The 18,817-nt window shown below is 39.1% G+C and overlaps 1 protein-coding gene across 1 annotated transcript in view; it reads right to left on the bottom strand.

Annotated features, from left to right (window-relative positions):
- Positions 1-18,817, bottom strand: part of notch2 (notch receptor 2) — an 85,104-nt gene that overhangs the window by 62,077 nt on the left and 4,210 nt on the right. The window contains exon 2 of the mRNA XM_089000738.1: positions 4,069-4,150. Coding sequence (XP_088856864.1) covers positions 4,069-4,150 — 82 coding nt within the window. The remainder of the gene's footprint in view (positions 1-4,068; positions 4,151-18,817) is intronic.

The raw sequence follows: 18,817 nt of genomic DNA, 5'->3' as shown, positions 1-18,817 counted from the left end.
AATTATCGCAGAGAAGGGATCATTCCTCAAGATGGTGAAAGAAGAAGGCTACGTTCTTCATCAAGTGTTTCATGCTGATGAAACCGGCCACTCCATTCCATCAACGAACATCATAAAGGTAAATAAAACAACTTTATAATATCGTAGTTTATTTCTTTAATTATAATACCATATCACATTTATTATACATAAAATAAGGTATATTTTGTGTAGTTTTAAGGCTTAGAAAATTAGAAAGTAGAAAATTATGTTTTATGGGTACCTGGGAACGGATTATTCTCATTTTAATGGTTTCCCATAGGAAATTAATTTTTGGGATACACACTTTTCGCCTTACACACTCTGTCTGGGAACCAATTAAGTTCGTAAGCCAAGGTATCACCATAATAGTTATTTCGTTTTTTTTTAGTCGTTTTTTTTTCCCTTCCGCATACACTGAAAAATATACTAATTGAATGTATTCATTGTCCAATCCCAAAAAGCGACATAAACACGCATCGCCAGGGCCAAAAGAACGGACCGACTGTTTACTTACAAGCGCCTGCCTTAATTCACTGTAGAGACAGACAAACAGAAAATTTGATTTGTTTAACAATGAGCGCCTTTGAGCGCCAGCACATGGACGAAAGTATAGAAACGGGTGAGCCGATACCAATGGGGCGGGGGGGAAAAAAAACACAAAAACAAAACGAGACTGATAAGTTAATCGGTATAACAGTCTGCGAGCACTTGTCAGATGACTCTTTTCAAACTGAAAGGGTCCCCTCTGTGCTGGTCCGTTTTTATCATTTTGATCAAACAGCGAGTCAATGTTCACAAGAGCAAGAGTGGAAGCACACAAAAAACGGGTCGTTTTCAAGTCCTTTTCCGGCATCAAATGAAAATCGTCTGATTCCACTTAATCCTCCACTTAATCCTCAACTAGGCCAGGATGACCTTAAAACACGTCACTTGATATTTTAGCCGTGACTTTGGATTCACAGTGCGAGACAGATACAAAGCACAGTTCAAAGGACAACCGACACCTCCGGACAAGTTGCGTCCATAATTTGTAAAATCACTTCAAATGACTTCTACTGAGCGTATTTTACAAAGATTCCACTGCATATAGCTATATTTTACCTTTTAAGACTGGCGCCATTACATATAGAGCACACAACAAATGAATGAATAACTAGTTATCAAATCTGAAGTCAAGAATAATGACTGTTATTGTGGTTTATATCCAAAAATATGATGTTTTTGGTTAAGAATATTAGCAGGCATCATGGAATTTCATACGTTTGATTTGCTTTCGCAGGCATCATGGAATTTCATACGTTTGATTTGCTTTCGCGGGCCGAAAAAATTGATGTGGTGGGCCGGACGTCACGGAGGGAACGCCCATGACCGAGAAAGCGACACACAATGCCTTTTGGGTACTTTTTTGTGTGTGTTGATGGCGAAATGAGAAGGAAAACTACATAAATAACGTGATGGTGAATCGTTGTGTGTCGCAGCCAATTGCGGTAACACACATAAAGAAGGTGTAAGTTTACACAAATTCCCAGCCCATTTCCAACGGAGCTCGTGCGCCATCTTGTGCATCTTCTGGCCGCTACATTGGAGTCCAGATGGCTCGAATTGATACGGAAGGACTTCTTTAATCGATTGCAAACATGTATGCTTTCCTCTTCAGAACTATTTGAATCATATTCATAACTAGATGAGTCACAAGAAAGCATCTTCTCCGAATTTGAACTCTCTGAAGCCATTGTTTTGATTCTGGAGCAAGGCAGTTTGTGAAGGAGTATCCTGGCGTGACGTCACGAACAAGGGGGCGGAACTTTCTGAATCTGCCCAGTTCCAAGCTCATTTTGTGGCAGTTTATAGATGCTATAAAACGTTTTTCTGATATCAGTTAGGAAACAAAAAAATGGTGTCGGTTGTCCTTTAGGCCACCTATGATGTCCGTTTTGGACTGAGAGAGACCGTGAGAAGAGGGGCCCGCAAACGGGGTCAGAGTAAATCAATGTTGTTTAATATCCACCGTGAACACCGGCCAAGGAATGTGTCATTCACTCGGTTTGTTGCCAGATTTATTGGCAGGCGCTTGATAATCAAACGGCAATCAAGGTGACCGATCCCAGATGGGACGCCGGTTGTCTTTTAGATTCGAGGCAAAAAAAAAAATGGATCGCTCAAGCCGCCAGATACACACACGGAAGAATGAGACTCACTATCTGACCTTCAAGAAGACAGAAAGAATGTCAAACAGAGAATAAGATATGTGGCCCCTTTTAGTATGAGCATTCCCAAAGGTGTGGGAACCAAAAGGCATCGCGATTCACACTACACCTGATGAAATTTGTTCATGGGCCAAGGCTGTAATTAAATTTGCGGCGTTTTAATTAGAAGGTAAGAAAAAAGAAAGAAAAACGTCTTGGATAGGAAGTCTCAAGAAGCAGACACTATTGTACAATACAAATATGGTTGATTCACTTTCAGGCAATGGGACGGTGCGGAATGCCCTCCAATTTCCAAAACCACAACCATCCATCCCAAAAACGGTTCATATTGTAACTCGACTCTGAAAGTAAAGTCTCGTTATATCGATATTCAAGGGAGTCCGAAAAAATATCGATATAACCGGGACTATCGATATATCCGACCCTGTTTGCATGTAATTTTCTCCGTGCGTGCATAGAAATAGTATCGATATAACCGGGACTATCGATATATCCGAACCTGTTTGCATGTAATTTTCTCCGCGCGTGCATAGAAATAGTATCGATATAACCGGGACTATCGATATATCCGATATCGATATAACGAGACTTTACTGTACTTCTTAATGATGTGTTCATACCTTTGGAAATAAAAGTATTGGATTGTAAAAGACGAATAAAACTAGAGTGTGATTCCAATGGAAGTTGGAAATAAATTGGCCTAACTCTAATTAGGCCTCTTTGTGTTTTGTCCAAATGAAATGAAACTGTGGTCATAACTAGTTTATTATATTCAAAACAACACATTAAAACACGAGGGTCTTATTGACCTTTGTGATGGTCGTTGATGTAGTTGTCTCTTGATGATATCCGAGTGAAGTTGCCGTGCTTTCTCGCCGATAATACCCTCACTCACAATGTTCCCTGATAGCTGCTTTTCATTAATCCAAATGAACAAAAGTTTTTCAACCTCTTCTATTGCCTGAGACAATCCAGAAACACCCTTAGCCACACGTAGCAATGGTCGACTTAGCGTACCGGTACTGGGACGTTAAGTCACACAAATGCACACTTTGTTTGTGTTTTTCGATGATCTCCTTTTTTTTTGGATTGGATTGGATTGGATTTGCCTTTATTAGTCTCGCAGTGGAGAAATTTACATTTCACAGCAGCAAAGTGATGAAAGAAATGAAAGTAGAAAATTCTACTCAACCGTAAATTTCTTCTGTGTCCTCTTTGGCTTAACACTGGCCTGTGGTGGGGTCTTTTTCGGTCCCAAAACAGCAAAAGTATCCACTCGATAACAAACCACGTCTGCACTGAGTGCACTCGAAGAAAGTGGGTGTGAAAAACTAGTCCGTTAGTGTTCTTCCGACGAAAACTAGTCCGCCAGCCATTGTGGCGCTCTGTATATTTCCCGAAAACTAGTTTGTATGACAAGATTATATTCTCGCAAATGTAATGTTCGCAAGGTGAAAAGTTCGGAAACTAAAGCGTTCGTAAGCTGAGGTATCACTGTATGTCTTTTCAAGGGTTTGAAATCGAATCGGGCGACGGGTGGGGAATATAGTGGAAAATAAAATACAGGCGATGCCAAGATCGATTTACATCTGTAGGGAAGACAAGTTAGAATAACATTCAAGGTACTAAATAAAATGTTGGACGGGATGGAGGTTGAATGTGTGTATTGGTATTGTTCCCAGCAGCGGTGCACTTTCTCACACAGAGCAGTCTTTTAGTCAGCGTTCTGAGCGAAACCTCATGGTCTCGTTTCTGGAATAGCCCCCGTTTCTCGATTTTCTTTCACACTCGACACCAAGAGTGTTCCACCTGTGTCGTCGCAAGCTAGCTCGGGTCTTACCTGCAGTATCCGGTGCCGTTGCTAAAGGTCTGACAGGTGGCGTTGTTCACACACGGTGCTTTGTCATCCACGCACTGAATAGCTGCAAGAGACGATGACATAGGTTACATCGTATTTTCTTGGAAGATCAGAAAAAGCAGAACAAAAAAATGACATCGTGATCCATAACGCAAAAAATAATTTTAAAGTGGAAATCTGCTTAGTGGTTTTGATATCGATCGATATTGGCCAGATGAAAACCGTTTTTTCGGGCAGTGTTTGTCCCGCACAAAAAAAATCCTGTGACTGTAAAGTGTCCTTGAGAGTTTTGAAAGGCCCTTAGAAATTAAATGTATTACAGTAAAGTCTCGATATCGGTTATATCGATAGTACTGCTTATTACGATACTATTTCTATGAACGCAAGGAGAAAATTTACATGCCGCAGGATCGGCTATATCGATAGTCCGGTTATATCGATATTTTTTCCGTCTCCCGAGAATATCGATATAACGAGACTTTACTGTATTATTATTATTATTATTACAGTAAAGTCTCGTTATATCGATATTCAAGGGATTCCGAAAAAATATCGATATAACCGGGAATATCGATATATCCGACCCTGTTTGCATGTAATTTTCTCCGTGCGTGCATAGAAATAGTATCGATATAACCGGGACTATCGATATATCCGATATCGATATAACGAGACATTACTGTATTATTATTATTATTATTATTATTATTATTGTCATTTTCACTCACATTGCAGGAACCACAGAATATTAAGTTTTAGGACTACATAAACAATCAATTCTGCGTAAGAAACCTGAGACTCTCTTCTTTCATCTGTAAAAAAAATGTTAATTCCTAAGTCATATGGGTCTGGAGTTATCTGAGCTTGAAATGGGGGCAGCTGTATAAAATAGAATACAATACAGATTGATTTACTGTATATAGCGCTTTAATAACAGCTGAAGCTGTAACAGAGCGCTAACATGGACAAAAGGCAAATACTACCCCCTCGTGGAATTGCCAAGGTCTGACCAACGCTTCATCGGCACCCCCCGCAAGATAAAACCAAACCCCGAACAAATTCGGGAATGGCGCTCCACGTCATGCTTTTCAATTTCCCGAATAAATTCGGAAATGACAGTGAATGAGTTAAGACGTACTTAAACTTTACCACCACGAGCAGCATTAACTGGTTTATTTAAAATCATAATTTCGGACGCATTTCTTCGCCTTTCGACGCACTCTCATGAATTAAAAAAACAGGAGACTATCACATAACATCTTCTGGAGAAAACGGAAAGAAAGAACAGGCTCGCCACGTGTTTCTCCAGATGAGATGGAAAACAGGCTTGCTCAAAGCCGTTCGTCATTCCGTCACACATAAACAAAACCAAAATACTCAAAATGCGTCATTTCGTCAAACGAATATCCGCTAGCTTAAAGCTCATAAATCACGTAAAACACTGTAAACTTCCACTTTGTTTGGATTGTTCAAACTTTAAAGGACAACCGACGTCACTTTTTTGTTTCCTAACTGACATCAGAAAAATGTTTGATAGCATCTAAAATACCCAAAACACGCAGCATGATATTTTTAGTCAAATGCAAAACACCAATAAAAAGGACTTAAAGTGTCTCAAAAGTGCTTCAATTTGAAACCGGAAGTGGCCAGTTTCAGAAGGTCCCGCCCCCATGTTCGTGGTGTCACGGCAAGACGTCTTGCCTTGCTCGAGAATCAAAACAATGGCTTAAGATTCGGAGAAGATGCTTTCTTGTTACTCATCCAGTTATGAATATGATTCAAATAGTTCTGAAGAGGAAAGCATACATGTTTGCAATCGATTAAAAATAATTATTTCGTGTCATTTTGAGGCATCAGGGGTGGGAAATGTCGCATCAAAAAAGGCAGAAAATGGCGACAAAGCCGTGTAAGGAATTAATCAGCCCGTTTCCACAGGCTGATTAATTCCTTACATGGAGCTTTGTCGCCCTCTTCTGCCTCTTGTCGGTCCTACACGACGTTTTCAAACCAAAGTACAGCAAAATGCATTGACGTGATGCTACAATGTGTGCTTTTTTCGGTCAGGGGTGTTCCTTCAGTGACGTAGGGTGAGGACTCGTCACCAACTCTAAAACAAGACTCACGGAATATTCGACGCGAGTCTTAAAACGTAAAATATAGTAAAGTCTCGTTATATCGATATTCAAGGGAGTCCGAAAAAATATCGATATAACCGGGACTATCGATATATCCGACCCTGTTTGCATGTAATTTTCTCCATGCGTGCATAGAAATAGTATCGATATAACCGGGACTATCGATATATCCGATATCGATATAACGAGACTTTACTGTATAGCTGTATGCGGTGGAATCTTTGTAAAATACCAGTAGGGAGTCATTTGAAGCCATTTTACAAATTATGGACACAATTTGTCCGGAGACGTCGGTTGTCCTTTAAAATGGGAGGCTGACGCAACTCGACGCGTTCCGATCAATTTCCCCTCAATGGAACCCTTCCCCCAATGTTACTCGTCCTTTCTCCTGGTGGGAGATAAAGAACAGCGATAGCGTCCAATTTAACGCGGTAAAGTTGGCCTCAGATTAGCGAATGGTCACAGGGTTGCCGGATGGGCTGGCAGACAGAAATGAGCCTTGGGGAAAGAAAACAAAAGGGCGACTATCTCCCTGCCAATGAAGCACTCATAGCTACACATATCGGCCATTGTGTGGGCAACGGGCCACGGCTCAAGTGGTCTTTACAGACACCCAAGTGGCGCAAGTAAGCAAAAAAAAAAAAAAAAAGACATGAAGTGTTTAAGACTTTTTTTATCATCAATACAAGATGGCAGCCGAATGAAAGAACACACGGCGAGGCGTGGCAGATTCATTGCGACGGCGATTAATCTCGTGAGGCTAATAGCATTGCCGCTTGACTCTATTTTGAATGTTTACAGAAAAACAAGAAACGCACCAGAATGACAAATAGAAGTTTCATTGCCCACGGAAGCCATGATTAGTCACTTGTCGCTCTGTTGACGCTGGATGCCAAGCGAATCTTCGACTCTGCGTCATGTTTAGCCTAGCTAGCTATTAGATGTCTAGCTGACTAGCTGTAAGCTGTCTAGATGGCTAGCTGTAAACTGTCTAGGTGGCTAGCTGTTGGCTATCTATTAGCTATTTCTTTGCTATCCATTAGCTAGCTAGCTAGCTTTCTATCTATTTGAGTTACTTCAGGGTTGAGTGAATGCTGACGCATGTGGCTGCCGCTGCTCACCCACAGAAAAACTTTAGCCGGTGACTGTAAAGTGACCTTGAGAGTTTTGAAAGGCGCTTATAAATGAAATGTATTAGTATTATTATTATTAGCCTAGCCTCTTTTTGCTAACCCAGTTTAGACAATGGACTCTTCCTAGTGAACTGTACTGGCATTAAAACTGGCATTTATCCAAACTATATCTAAGTTCACTACTGAGAACCAACCTTTAATTTAGCCAAAATCCCCAACAATGAAAAGGTTTCTTCAGTCGTCCTCTCTACTTCTTTGAAGGTGTCGGATGTTGCACTCCTCATCCGAAAAGCTTCGTCAACGAACTAAAATTTTGCTGCTCGCTAGCTCTGACCCAATATATACAGTATATCCCTAATGTCCAGAGGTGGCGGTGCCAGACCTCTGCTTTGATAGATCCTTGCTCTAAGGTTGGGGGTAGCAGAGGACTATTCCCTGAAGCTAATCTGATAATTTATTTTGTCCTGACTGATTGTGTTCTATGACTGGCCCTAAATCATAGAACATTGTACATAATCAGTCAGGACAAAAGAAGTAGTGACTGATTATGTTTTATGACTGACCCTGAGTTATAGACAATAAAGGCAAATCCAATCCAATCCAATCCAATAATCAGTCAGGACAAAAGAAGTAATCACATTAGCTTCAGGGAATAGTCCTCTGCTTCCCCCTAACTTTAGAGCAGGGATCTATCAAAGCAGAGGTCTGGCACCGCCATCTCTGGACATTAGGGATATACTGTATATATTGGGCCAGAGCTAGCGACCAGCAAAATTTTAGTTCGCTGACGAAGCTTTTCGGATGAGGAGTGCAACATCCGACACCTCAAAGAAGTAGAGAGGACGGCTGAAGAAACCTTTTCATCGATGGACCACTCCCGTACGACTAGGAGCTAAATTATACGAGTATGTCTGATTTAGCATTTTGACAAAGCAGAAGCGGGGTCAGTTGATGTGAAAGAAACGCCGAGAAGTAGAGTCATTGCGATAAAGGAAGTACACTGAGCGATGGTGTTACTTCCTGTGCCTGTAATTAATCACGGTGTGACCCAAGTTCAAGAGTCTCTGCGACTCGAAGCAGACGTGGTAGAATTTGTAGCGAACGTGCGGGCGGTTCATTCTCATATGGTGACGAATGCCTTCGAGACCGCCGTCCGACCGCATAGTCCATTCGACATGGAGATGTCTGCACATAAGGCGGCGTGAAATTCATAATCCTGTCGTGCGCACACACTAACGTTTAAACAGACACATACATGCAGCTATATCAGTTCAGTCCATGGGGAACACGGACCTGATTTATGTGGAAAGAACATATTGCGTTGGCTCATACTTGGTGAAACGTTTAATGTATATGTCAGCTACGTCTGTGTAAAGCTTTCAGTTATACAGGAGTGGTCCATTGGTGAAAATGTTTTGTTTTGTCAAAAGAAGTAATCAGATTAGCTTCAGGGAGTTGTCCACTGCTTCCCCCCAACTTTAGAGCAGGGAGCTATCAAAGCAGAGGTCTGACACCGCCACCTCTGTCTATTAGGGGTATATATTTATGGCTACCGACACAATTTTAATTCGCAGACGAAGCTTTTCGGATGAGGAGCGAAATGTCCGACACTTTCAAAGAAGCACAGATGACGGTTGAAGAAACCTTTTCATCGATGGCAGCTACGTTAATAGGTAGCGTACACCAAAAAAATGTGGAGTAGAGAAAGTCCAGCGGCTCAATCCGTGCTGCATCCGAGCCGATGTTTTTTTTTAAGATAGCCAAGTGCGACACTTTTCATTGAAAAATGACATTTCAAGGATCGCGGATGGGTCAAAAATACTGCCTGACCGTTGCCAAAAGCTCATTCGACATAAATCCACGCATTTAGAACCAAAACGGTAAAATGTTTAACGCTCACATTCAAGTTCCAAAATAACAGAGATGCATTGATACCATCAAAAAATAATACAATTCAATTAAATTTAATAAAATAAAATCAAATCAAATCGATTGAATTCAACTAAATTAAATTAAATTAAATTAAATTAGAAAGCCTTTAAATAAAATTAAATACAATTTTAATAAAATTCAATAAAATTAAAAATAACATTAAATAAAATGTAATAAAATTCTAATAAACTAAAATAAAATACCATTAAATTTAATTAAGTAGAATCAGAAAGCTTTTGATAGTCCCACAATGGGGAAATTTAAAATCCACAGCAGCAGTTTGAAAGGAGGTGGGGGGAGGGGTGAAAAGATTAAAACAAAGTGTTTTAAATAGATACAATCCTAAAAATTCTTCTGTCAGGTGTGTCTTTTCGGGCTGTAGTATTGAATAATAAAAGGAACCGATGTCAGTAGGAGTCGTTGCAAGCAGTACCTTAATTGCTGAGCAACACAAAGGAGAAGAAAATAAAAAGCCACCAAGCGACAACTTGTAACTATAAAAACTCGTTAGTGGCGCTTTTTATGTGTCATCAATGACCCGTATTTGCTGGCGATCAAGCACCCGTGCCGCCAAAATGTAATTATGAGGAACCGGCTGATTAATTTAATTAAAGCTCATTTAGAACTGACAAAAAAACTGACAATTTTTTTCCCCTCCACACATGACAATAGTAGTCAAAAATAATGACAAACATAAAATTCCTTCACCCCAAACAAAGCAAATAAATCGGGAGAAAAAAAATAGTAAAGTTAAATACTAAATAATGTTCTTCCTGCAATCCAAATACAGGTACCATCCGATTTATGACCGGGTTCCATTCCAGTCAAAATGGTGGTGAGTCGAAATCGATTCAAAATGTCCGCCGCGAGGGTTATACGTACTACAGGATAGTACATGATGTCAATCTGTTGTTTTTAAGCAACTCTTTCTATTGAATACTATTATATTCCAAACTGTTTACAGTTCATTTGTACATTTTATACCTTTTAGTGTCATTTTTGGCATTTTATATGTTATATTATAAACCGGTTGTAAATCAAAATGGTCGTGAATCAAAATCCTTTCAAAATGGCCGACGCCAGGGTTAAACGTACTACTACACAATGTCAATCATTTTTATCATTTTATTTTTTATATTATCAATTTTTATTACTGTATGTACCAAACTGTTTACAGTTTACTTATACATTTTATACCTTTTAGTGTCATTTTATATTTAATATTATACATTTTGTATTACTGTATAAACCAAAATGTTTGGTGTCGAATTAAAATAAAAACATAGGGTCTGGCGGTCGTGGTCGTAAGTATGGATGGTCGTAAATTGAGTCGGTCGTAAATCAGATGGGACTTGTGTTTATTTCTTTAACTGTTATAGAATGCAAAAAAAAAACATTATATATTTTTTCACCTGATTAGCCAAGTGGGAATTGGAATGGTCCTATTTTTTTTGTTTAAAATCCACACATTCATAATTTTCTGTACAAATCATCACGAAACCAGAGCATGTGTAAGTATATCAGATGCTCTGAGACCTGTTTCAATGTTTTTGTGAGATCCAGGTAACTCCAGATAATAATAATAATAATAATAATAATAATAATAATAATAATAATAATAATAACAATAATAATAATAATAATAATACATTTCATTTATAAGCACCTTTCAAAACTCTCAAGGTCACTTTACAGTCACAGGATAAGTTTTTGTGCGGGTGAGCAGCGGCAGCCACACGCGCCAGCAAACACTCAACCCGGAAGTAACTCAAATAGATAGAAAGGTAGCTAGCTCGATATCCAACAGCTACATCCCCTAGCTAGCCAACAGATACCTAGCTAGATCAGAATCAGAATCAGAATCATCTTTATTGCCAAGTATGTAGAACACACAAGGAATTTGCTTCCGGTAGAACACGCTGCACTAGTATCGTTGTCAACAAAACTGCTAAGTGGCACTGATAGCCTGCCAGCTAGATAATGAATAGCTAGCTAGGGAGTGAGGACAACCCTTTCTGATACGTTTAGAGAAGAAATAGTGTTACATTTGATCTCCTCTTAACTGCATTTCCCACTTTCTTAAAAAAATATATCCCAATTTCTTAAAAAAAAAACTATAAAAAGTGGACTTGAAACTGAAATAAAAGCAGGAGTGAGGTCTCTGAATGCGTACATTCAAAGTCCCCACTCTTGTAATGAATACGGTTAAATATTGTTTCACTTTTTTGGGGGGGGTTAAGTTTTCAAACCAGTTTGTGGTATGAACCTTTTCCTTTCATTAAACACACACTCACACACAAACACACACTCTTGGCAATTGGCGGATCCCTGCTGAGCGCTTCAAGGAGGGTTAGGGAGAAAGCAGACGAGAAAACAAGAGAGAGTGATTGACCTGCAAGACAGCGTGGGAGGGGAAGTAATTACGAAAACAAGGCGTCAAGACTAAACACAAACCGCCGTCCCCGAGCCCTGGCGCACATCCACGTAGCCGAGGACAGGAAGTTGTTCACGCTAAGTGAGGAAGTCAAGTCATTTCCTGGAATCGCTGTACAAGCCCCCTTCAGATCCTGCGCTCCGTGCTGTTACCGTGGAAACGTGCAATAAAATACCCCCCCGGCTCAGCATGGAAGGAGTGAGATGAGGCTCAAACTAAACACCGGTACACCGAGGGAAGCTTCGCTAGGCCACACAAACAGCACGCGCAAAATCTTTTGGGTCGTCCGACGTCACCTTCAGAAGCGGTGACTCAAAACCAAAACGCGAGTCGACGCGAGGATATACGCTGCAGCCTGGCATACCGCACCTGGTGTAATTTTACCAATTAGTCATAAGAGGCCAAAACATTTATTGCCATCCCAGATGAAGGCCAAACGTACAAACAAAGACAATTACACACTGTGCACGTTCCTCAATGAAACCGGCCATCAAGCCATCAATGACCATCACAAAGGTCAATAAAACCACTTTATTATACAGTACAGTTTATTTCTTTAATTATAATACCATAGCACATTTATTATACATGAAATAAGGTATATTTTGTGTAGTTTTAAGGCTTATTTAGTCAAAAACTATGTTTTATGGGGACCTGGGAACGGATTATTCTCATTTTAATGGTTTCTTATGGGAAATAAATGTTTGGAAGATGAACTTTTTGCCTTACACACACTTTCTGGGAAAGTTCGTAAGCTGAGGTATCACTGTAATACAATTCTACGAACCGGACGAAAAGATTTTTGCTTGATGAGACGGATGTGTGTCGCAGCCAATTGCGATAAGACGCATAAAGAAGGTGTAAGTTTACACAAATTCCCAGCAGACGAATCAGCTCATTTCCAATGGAGCTTGTGCGCCATCTTCTGCATTTTATATTTTGCGTAGTTTTAAGGCTTAGAAAATTAGAAAGTAAAAAATTATGTTTTATGGGGACCTGGGAACGTATTATTCTCATTTTAATGGTTTCCTATGGGTAATTAATTTTTGGGATACACACTTTTCGCCTTACACACTCTGTCTGGGAACCAATTAAGTTCGTAAGCCAAGGTATCACTGTATTACCCCATTTTTTTTTTGTGCAAAGCATAATAGTGCCAACTTTGTCCTTAACGACTTGCTCCGCCGTACGTTGTCTGGCTGTCTCCAGGCTTACGGGGCCTATTTGGCTGAGGAATGCAGCCGGCAGTAATTCCCTCTTAATTTTCTAACCCGTTGAACAGGGCAGACACAACGCTTTGTGTAATTCCCTCAACGTTACACAGCCGCAGACATCGCCTCCTGGAGTGGCGCTCGCCTGCAGCGCTCGTAACCCTTTTCCTCGTTCCGCATTTTGACCGTCACCTATTGAACGGGTGAGGATTAACGGGGCTGAAAGTAAATTGGTCAAGCGGGCAACGGCATGGCTAAGAAAAAATATGTATATATACAGTGATACCTTGGCTTACGAATTTAATTGGTTCCCAGACAGAGTGTGTAAGGCGAAAAGTGTGTATCCCAAAAATTAATTTCCATAGGAAACCATTAAAATGAGAATAATCCGTTCCCACGTCCCCATAAAACATAATTTTCTACTTTCTAATGTTCTAAGCCTTAAAAGTACAAAACAATATACCTTATTTTATATATAATAAATGTGCTATAGTATTAGAATTAAAGAAATAAAGTGTACTGTATAATAGTCATTTTATTGACCTTAGTGATGGTCGTTGATGGCTTGATGGAATGGAGTGGGCGATTTCATCAGCATTAATCACTTGATGAAGAACGTAGCCTTCTTCTTTCACCATCTTGAGGAATGATCACTTGTAGGTGCTTTCTCTGCGATAATTTTACCTAGTTCCTCATCAATTGTGTTCTGTTTATCTGGGTTGATAGCTTTTTGCATCAAGTGTACAGATGGCTTGTGCGGGTTATTTGTGGAGCCCGATTGATGGGGATATTGTAACCTTGCAGTCTACACTCTGCTTTTGAACTATCAAAGTTGAAACGAGTCCAAATTTCACTGTTTTCTATCCATATTATCACTCTCTCTCTGTCGTCTGCCTGTCTCTTGAATGTTTAACATCCCCCCCGCCCCCACTGCGGCATTCTTGACCAATCACGTGGCTTTTACCGAAGACTGGAGGCGGGGAATAGAGGACAAAATGAGTCGGCTGCCATTTTCTTGTTAGGAGAATGGGCTCGTTCGCAAACGACACATCACTGTTTGTGGCGCTCTACGTGTATCCCGAAAAATAGTTTGTATGCCAAGGTAAAATGTTAATAAATTTAACGTTCGTAAACCGAAAAGTTCGTAAACCGAAAAGTTCGTAAGCCAAAGGGTTCGTAAACTGATGTATCACTGTATATACAGTAAAGTCTCGTTATATCGATATCGGATATATCGATAGTCCCGGTTATATCGATACCATTTCTATGCACGCACGGAGAAAATTACATGCGAACAGGGTCGGATATATCGATAGTCCCGGTTATATCGATATTTTTTCGGACTCCCTTGAATATCGATATAACGAGACTTTACTGTATTTTTTTTTTCTTTAAAAGGGGCCTCATGACGACGACTCTTAACTCATTCACTGCCAGACGATGTGCAACATTTCGGGAATGGCAGTGAATGAGTTCATGAAGTCTCTGATCTATTGAAAAATCCGGACCTTTATTACGTTGTATCCAATGTTCTAAAAGTCTCATTCCGGATTGGTATAAAGCACACCGATTCCAAAACGCCGCAGGAACATATGGAGCACAGTTCCAAAAGATCAAACTGGGGGTTCCCTGCAGTGCGCACCCCCACCCCTAACCGATGTTCTTGTATATGAATTTAATAGACCGTAACGAAGTCATGGCAAGTGCATTGAAAAGCCAGATGACTTCAGGTCACATCAACAACAAAAGCTTAAGGGCAGTAGTGGGAGGGGGGGGCGTCAGTAAATAATGTAGAGTTGCGAGTGGTTCAACAAATTATTTTGTCTTCAGAGGGGCGGCGCCGAGGCCCTCCACAAACAAACCGCATTTCACGGGTGGACGGACGCACGCGCGGCGCAATTAAATCTTTTGTACGTTTTCTGGAAGGGACCTTTGGTCTGTTTTTTGGACCCCTGAATTTGTTTTGCTAGCTTGGTGCAGGTGGTCTAGTCGGGTATGAACACAGGGATGGGATTCGGGCGCAGGGAGAAAGCAACAATGAACCACAATTGCGAATAAACAAATAGCGTTAAAGCGCGACGGGTGTTAAATGAAAATGTTCATCATGTTACAGCAGCTTAGTGTCGTATGTAAAGTGACGTAGTGTAGTAATGCAAAAACAAAAAAAAAGGTTGAAGTGAGGTCTTGCAGAAAAAAAGAAGAAAAAAAAATAGAGTTCAGGATGATAGTACAGCGTGTCACGGTTCGGTGAGTGTGGCAGTGGGACGGGACAGGGGGGCAGGGCTGGGAGGGAGTTGAGATTTTAAGTCCATCACATTATATTTTATTCAATACAGTTAATTTGTAATTAACTGTTAAGTATGCTACACTAGAAATTGTTTTTCAAACGTGTAGACACTATTTAGATAGCATTTTGCTAGCAGACACTATTTACATAGCATTTTCCTAGCAGACACTATTTAGATAGCATTTTGCGAACAGCAAACTTTGAGTCATTTTTTTTCTTCTTCTTTTTTTTGCGCCATTTTACTGGCGTGTATACTTTAAATGTCACCTTTTGAGTTGATTGTCGAACATGTATTAGCTTTATTTGGTAGAGCAGTTTAGCATCACCGCGTGAAGAAAGATAATTAGCTTAAATTGCAGCCTTCTATTTGCTGGGTTGACTGTGTTGGTAATTACTGAAAGTAGCAACAAAGACTGAATTTGTCCCTCACGTGTTTGAGAAAAATGGTTTGTTAGCAAGCATTCCTTCTGTTTAGAAAACTTTTACAAAGATAGGACAAGGAAGCGATCTTTTGCATACTGTTGTGCCACATTTTTGTTGATTTTTTTTTTTACATGGAAAGAAGAAAATCTGAGTGATAAAGGGAAATAAACGGACTGACCAAACAGAGTTTAAAAGGCCATCAATTGCTTCTCACAAGCGAAAAACAAACTCGAGCTGCTCAAGTCAGCAAAATGACAGTCAATCAGAATGGATCGTGTTGATTTTTTTTTGTTTGTTTCTGTCATGTTTATTGTTTTAGAGCATCCCTCTTATAAACTTCACAGAGGTTGTGTCAAGATGCGAAGAAGCCAAGATGACTAAATGGAGGTGAGAACAGAAGCTGTTGTTCAGAAGTTGTTTAAATTTGAAATCCGAAATTAAAATGCCTTCATGTTGTGCTGAAATTTGGCTTGATTAATATACAGTAAAGTCTCGTTATATCGATATTCAAGGGAGTCCGAAAAAATATCGATATAACCGGGACTATCGATATATCCGACCCTGTTTGCATGTAATTTTCTCCGTGCGTGCATAGAAATAGTATCGATATAACCGGGACTATCGATATATCCGATATCGATATAACGAGACTTTACTGTATATATACATATATATATATATATATATATATATATATATATATATATATATATATATATATATATATATATATATATATATATATATGTTTTTAATACATGAATGAATGAATGAATAGATACATACATAAATGAATGAATAGATACATACCTAAATGAATAAATAAATAAATAAATAAATAAATAAATAATTAATTAAATAAATAATTAAATGAATAAATAAATAAATAAATAAATAAATGAAAAAATAAATAAATAAAGGCAGTGAATAAATAAATAAATAAATAAATAAATAAATAAATAAATGAATGGACAAATGAATGAATAAATAAATACATAAATGAGCGAACAAATAAATAAATAAACGAATAAACAAATAAATAACAAACAAAATAATAAATAAATAAAAAAGTAAATAAATAAATACATGGATGGATGGGCGAATGAACAAATAAATAAATAAATACATAAATGAACAAAGAAATAAATAAAAGGCGGATGAATAAAGAAAGAAAGAAAGAAAGAAAGAAAGAAAGAAAGAAAGAAAGAAAGAAAGAAAGAAAGAAAGAAAGAAAGAAAGAAAAGAAGAAAAGTCGGATGAATAAATAAATACACGGACTAATGAATGAATAAATACATACATTTGCGTGAGAGCGAGAGAAAGAGAAACAGATTAAAAAAAACAGCAGTGAAAGAATACTTTCAGGTGTGTTTTGATAAGTCCTAATGTGTTTGAAGCATGTGGAGGAATGTTTACAAAACGCTCTCTGTCGAATACATCGTTACACAGAGTGAGTCTGGTTTATGTTCCTGACAATTCAGCAGCGAGCACATCACACATTTAGTCCACACTTATGGAGTTGCATGTTGTGATAAGGCTACAGCCACCTTACTTCTTCTTGTATGAAAAAATAAAATAAAACATTAAAAAATTGGCTGCCTTTTATTGTTGGGTTTGCCGAGACAAAGAAAAATCCTCCGCCTCAAAAATACATACAAAAAAAACACAAGGTGCATGTTGTCTTAAGACATATGGGAAAACAACATGGCGTCATTTCACATTTGTGTGAGCAAAATGGCTTCCAATCACCAAGCGGGGGGTTGCTTGATGATTGCGGTAGTTAACTGCCCAATAAGTGTTTTATGAGGGCTTCCCTCATAAAACTTGAACAGCGGTGAAGCCGACAAAGCCTTTTTGCTCCTCCTCTGTGATCTTAGCGCCTTTATTAAAGGACAACCGACACCATTTTTTGTTTGCTAACTGACATCAGAAACACGTTTTATAGCATCTAAAATACCCAAAACACGCAGGCTGATATTTTTGGTCAAATGCAAAACACCAATAAAAATGACTTAAAGTGTCCCAAAACTGCCACAAAATGGACTCTGATCTGGCGAAATGCAGAAAGTCCCGCCTCCTTCACAAACTGCCTTGCTCCAGAATCAAAACAATGGCTTCAGAGTTCAGATTCGGAGAAGATACTTTCTTGTTACTCATCCAGTTATGAATATTATTCCAAAAGTTCCGAAGAGGAAATCTATTCGGTATGTATTAGTTATCTATTTGCTAGCTATTAGCTATCTATTCACTAGCCATTAGCTAACTATTCGCTAGCTATCAAGGTTGACTGGGTTGAGTGAACGCTGCCGCGTGTGGCTGCCGCTGCTCACCCACAGAAAAACTGATCCTGTGACTGTGAAGTGACCTTGAGAGTTTTGAAAGGCACTTAGAAATCAAATGTATTATGATTATTATTATTATATTATTATGGTTATTATGATTATTACGATTACTACCTGTCTGGCTATCTAGATAGCTACCTAGCTGGCTATCAATTTGCTATATATTAGGTATCTGGCTGGCTCACTAGCTATCTATTAGTTATATGGCTATCTGGCTACCTAGCTAGCTGTCTATCTATTAGCTATCTATTGGTTATCTATTAGCTAGCTATCTTTCTGGCTATTTGAGTTACATCCTGGTTGAGTAAACGCTAGCACGTGTGGCTGCCGCTGCTCACCCACAGAATAACTGATCCTGTGACTGTAAAGTGACCTTGAGAGTTTTGAAAGGCGCTTAGAAATGAAATGTATTAATTATTGTTATTAAAGAAGTACTTCCGTATCAATTTGAGCTGTCTGGACTCCAATGTAGCGCCCAGAAAATTCACAACATGGCGCACAAGCTCTGTTGGTAATGGGCTGATTTGTCCGCTGGGAATTTGTGTCAACTAGTATCAAATAGTAGTCTTGGTGCAACAGAAAACGATTCGCCATTGAGTTATTTATGTGTTTTCCTCCTAATTTCACCATCAACACGAAGTTTTCAGACCAAACAAAGTACCCAAAATGCATTGTGTGTCGCTTTCTCGGTCAGGGGCGTACCTTCAGTGACGTAACGTGAGGACTCGTCACCAACTCAAAAACAAGACTTCCTGAATATTCAGCGCAAGTCTTAAAAATTTAAAATATAGCGACATGCGGTGGTATCTTTGTAAAATCCGATCAGTAGAAGTC

This window comes from Hippocampus bargibanti, linkage group LG07 (assembly GCF_051943395.1).
Source record: "Hippocampus bargibanti isolate YZ-2025 linkage group LG07, ASM5194339v1, whole genome shotgun sequence".
Lineage (NCBI taxonomy): Eukaryota > Metazoa > Chordata > Actinopteri > Syngnathiformes > Syngnathidae > Hippocampus > Hippocampus bargibanti.
Note: the sequence above shows the minus strand (reverse complement) of the source record. Positions and strands in the feature narration are given on the sequence as shown.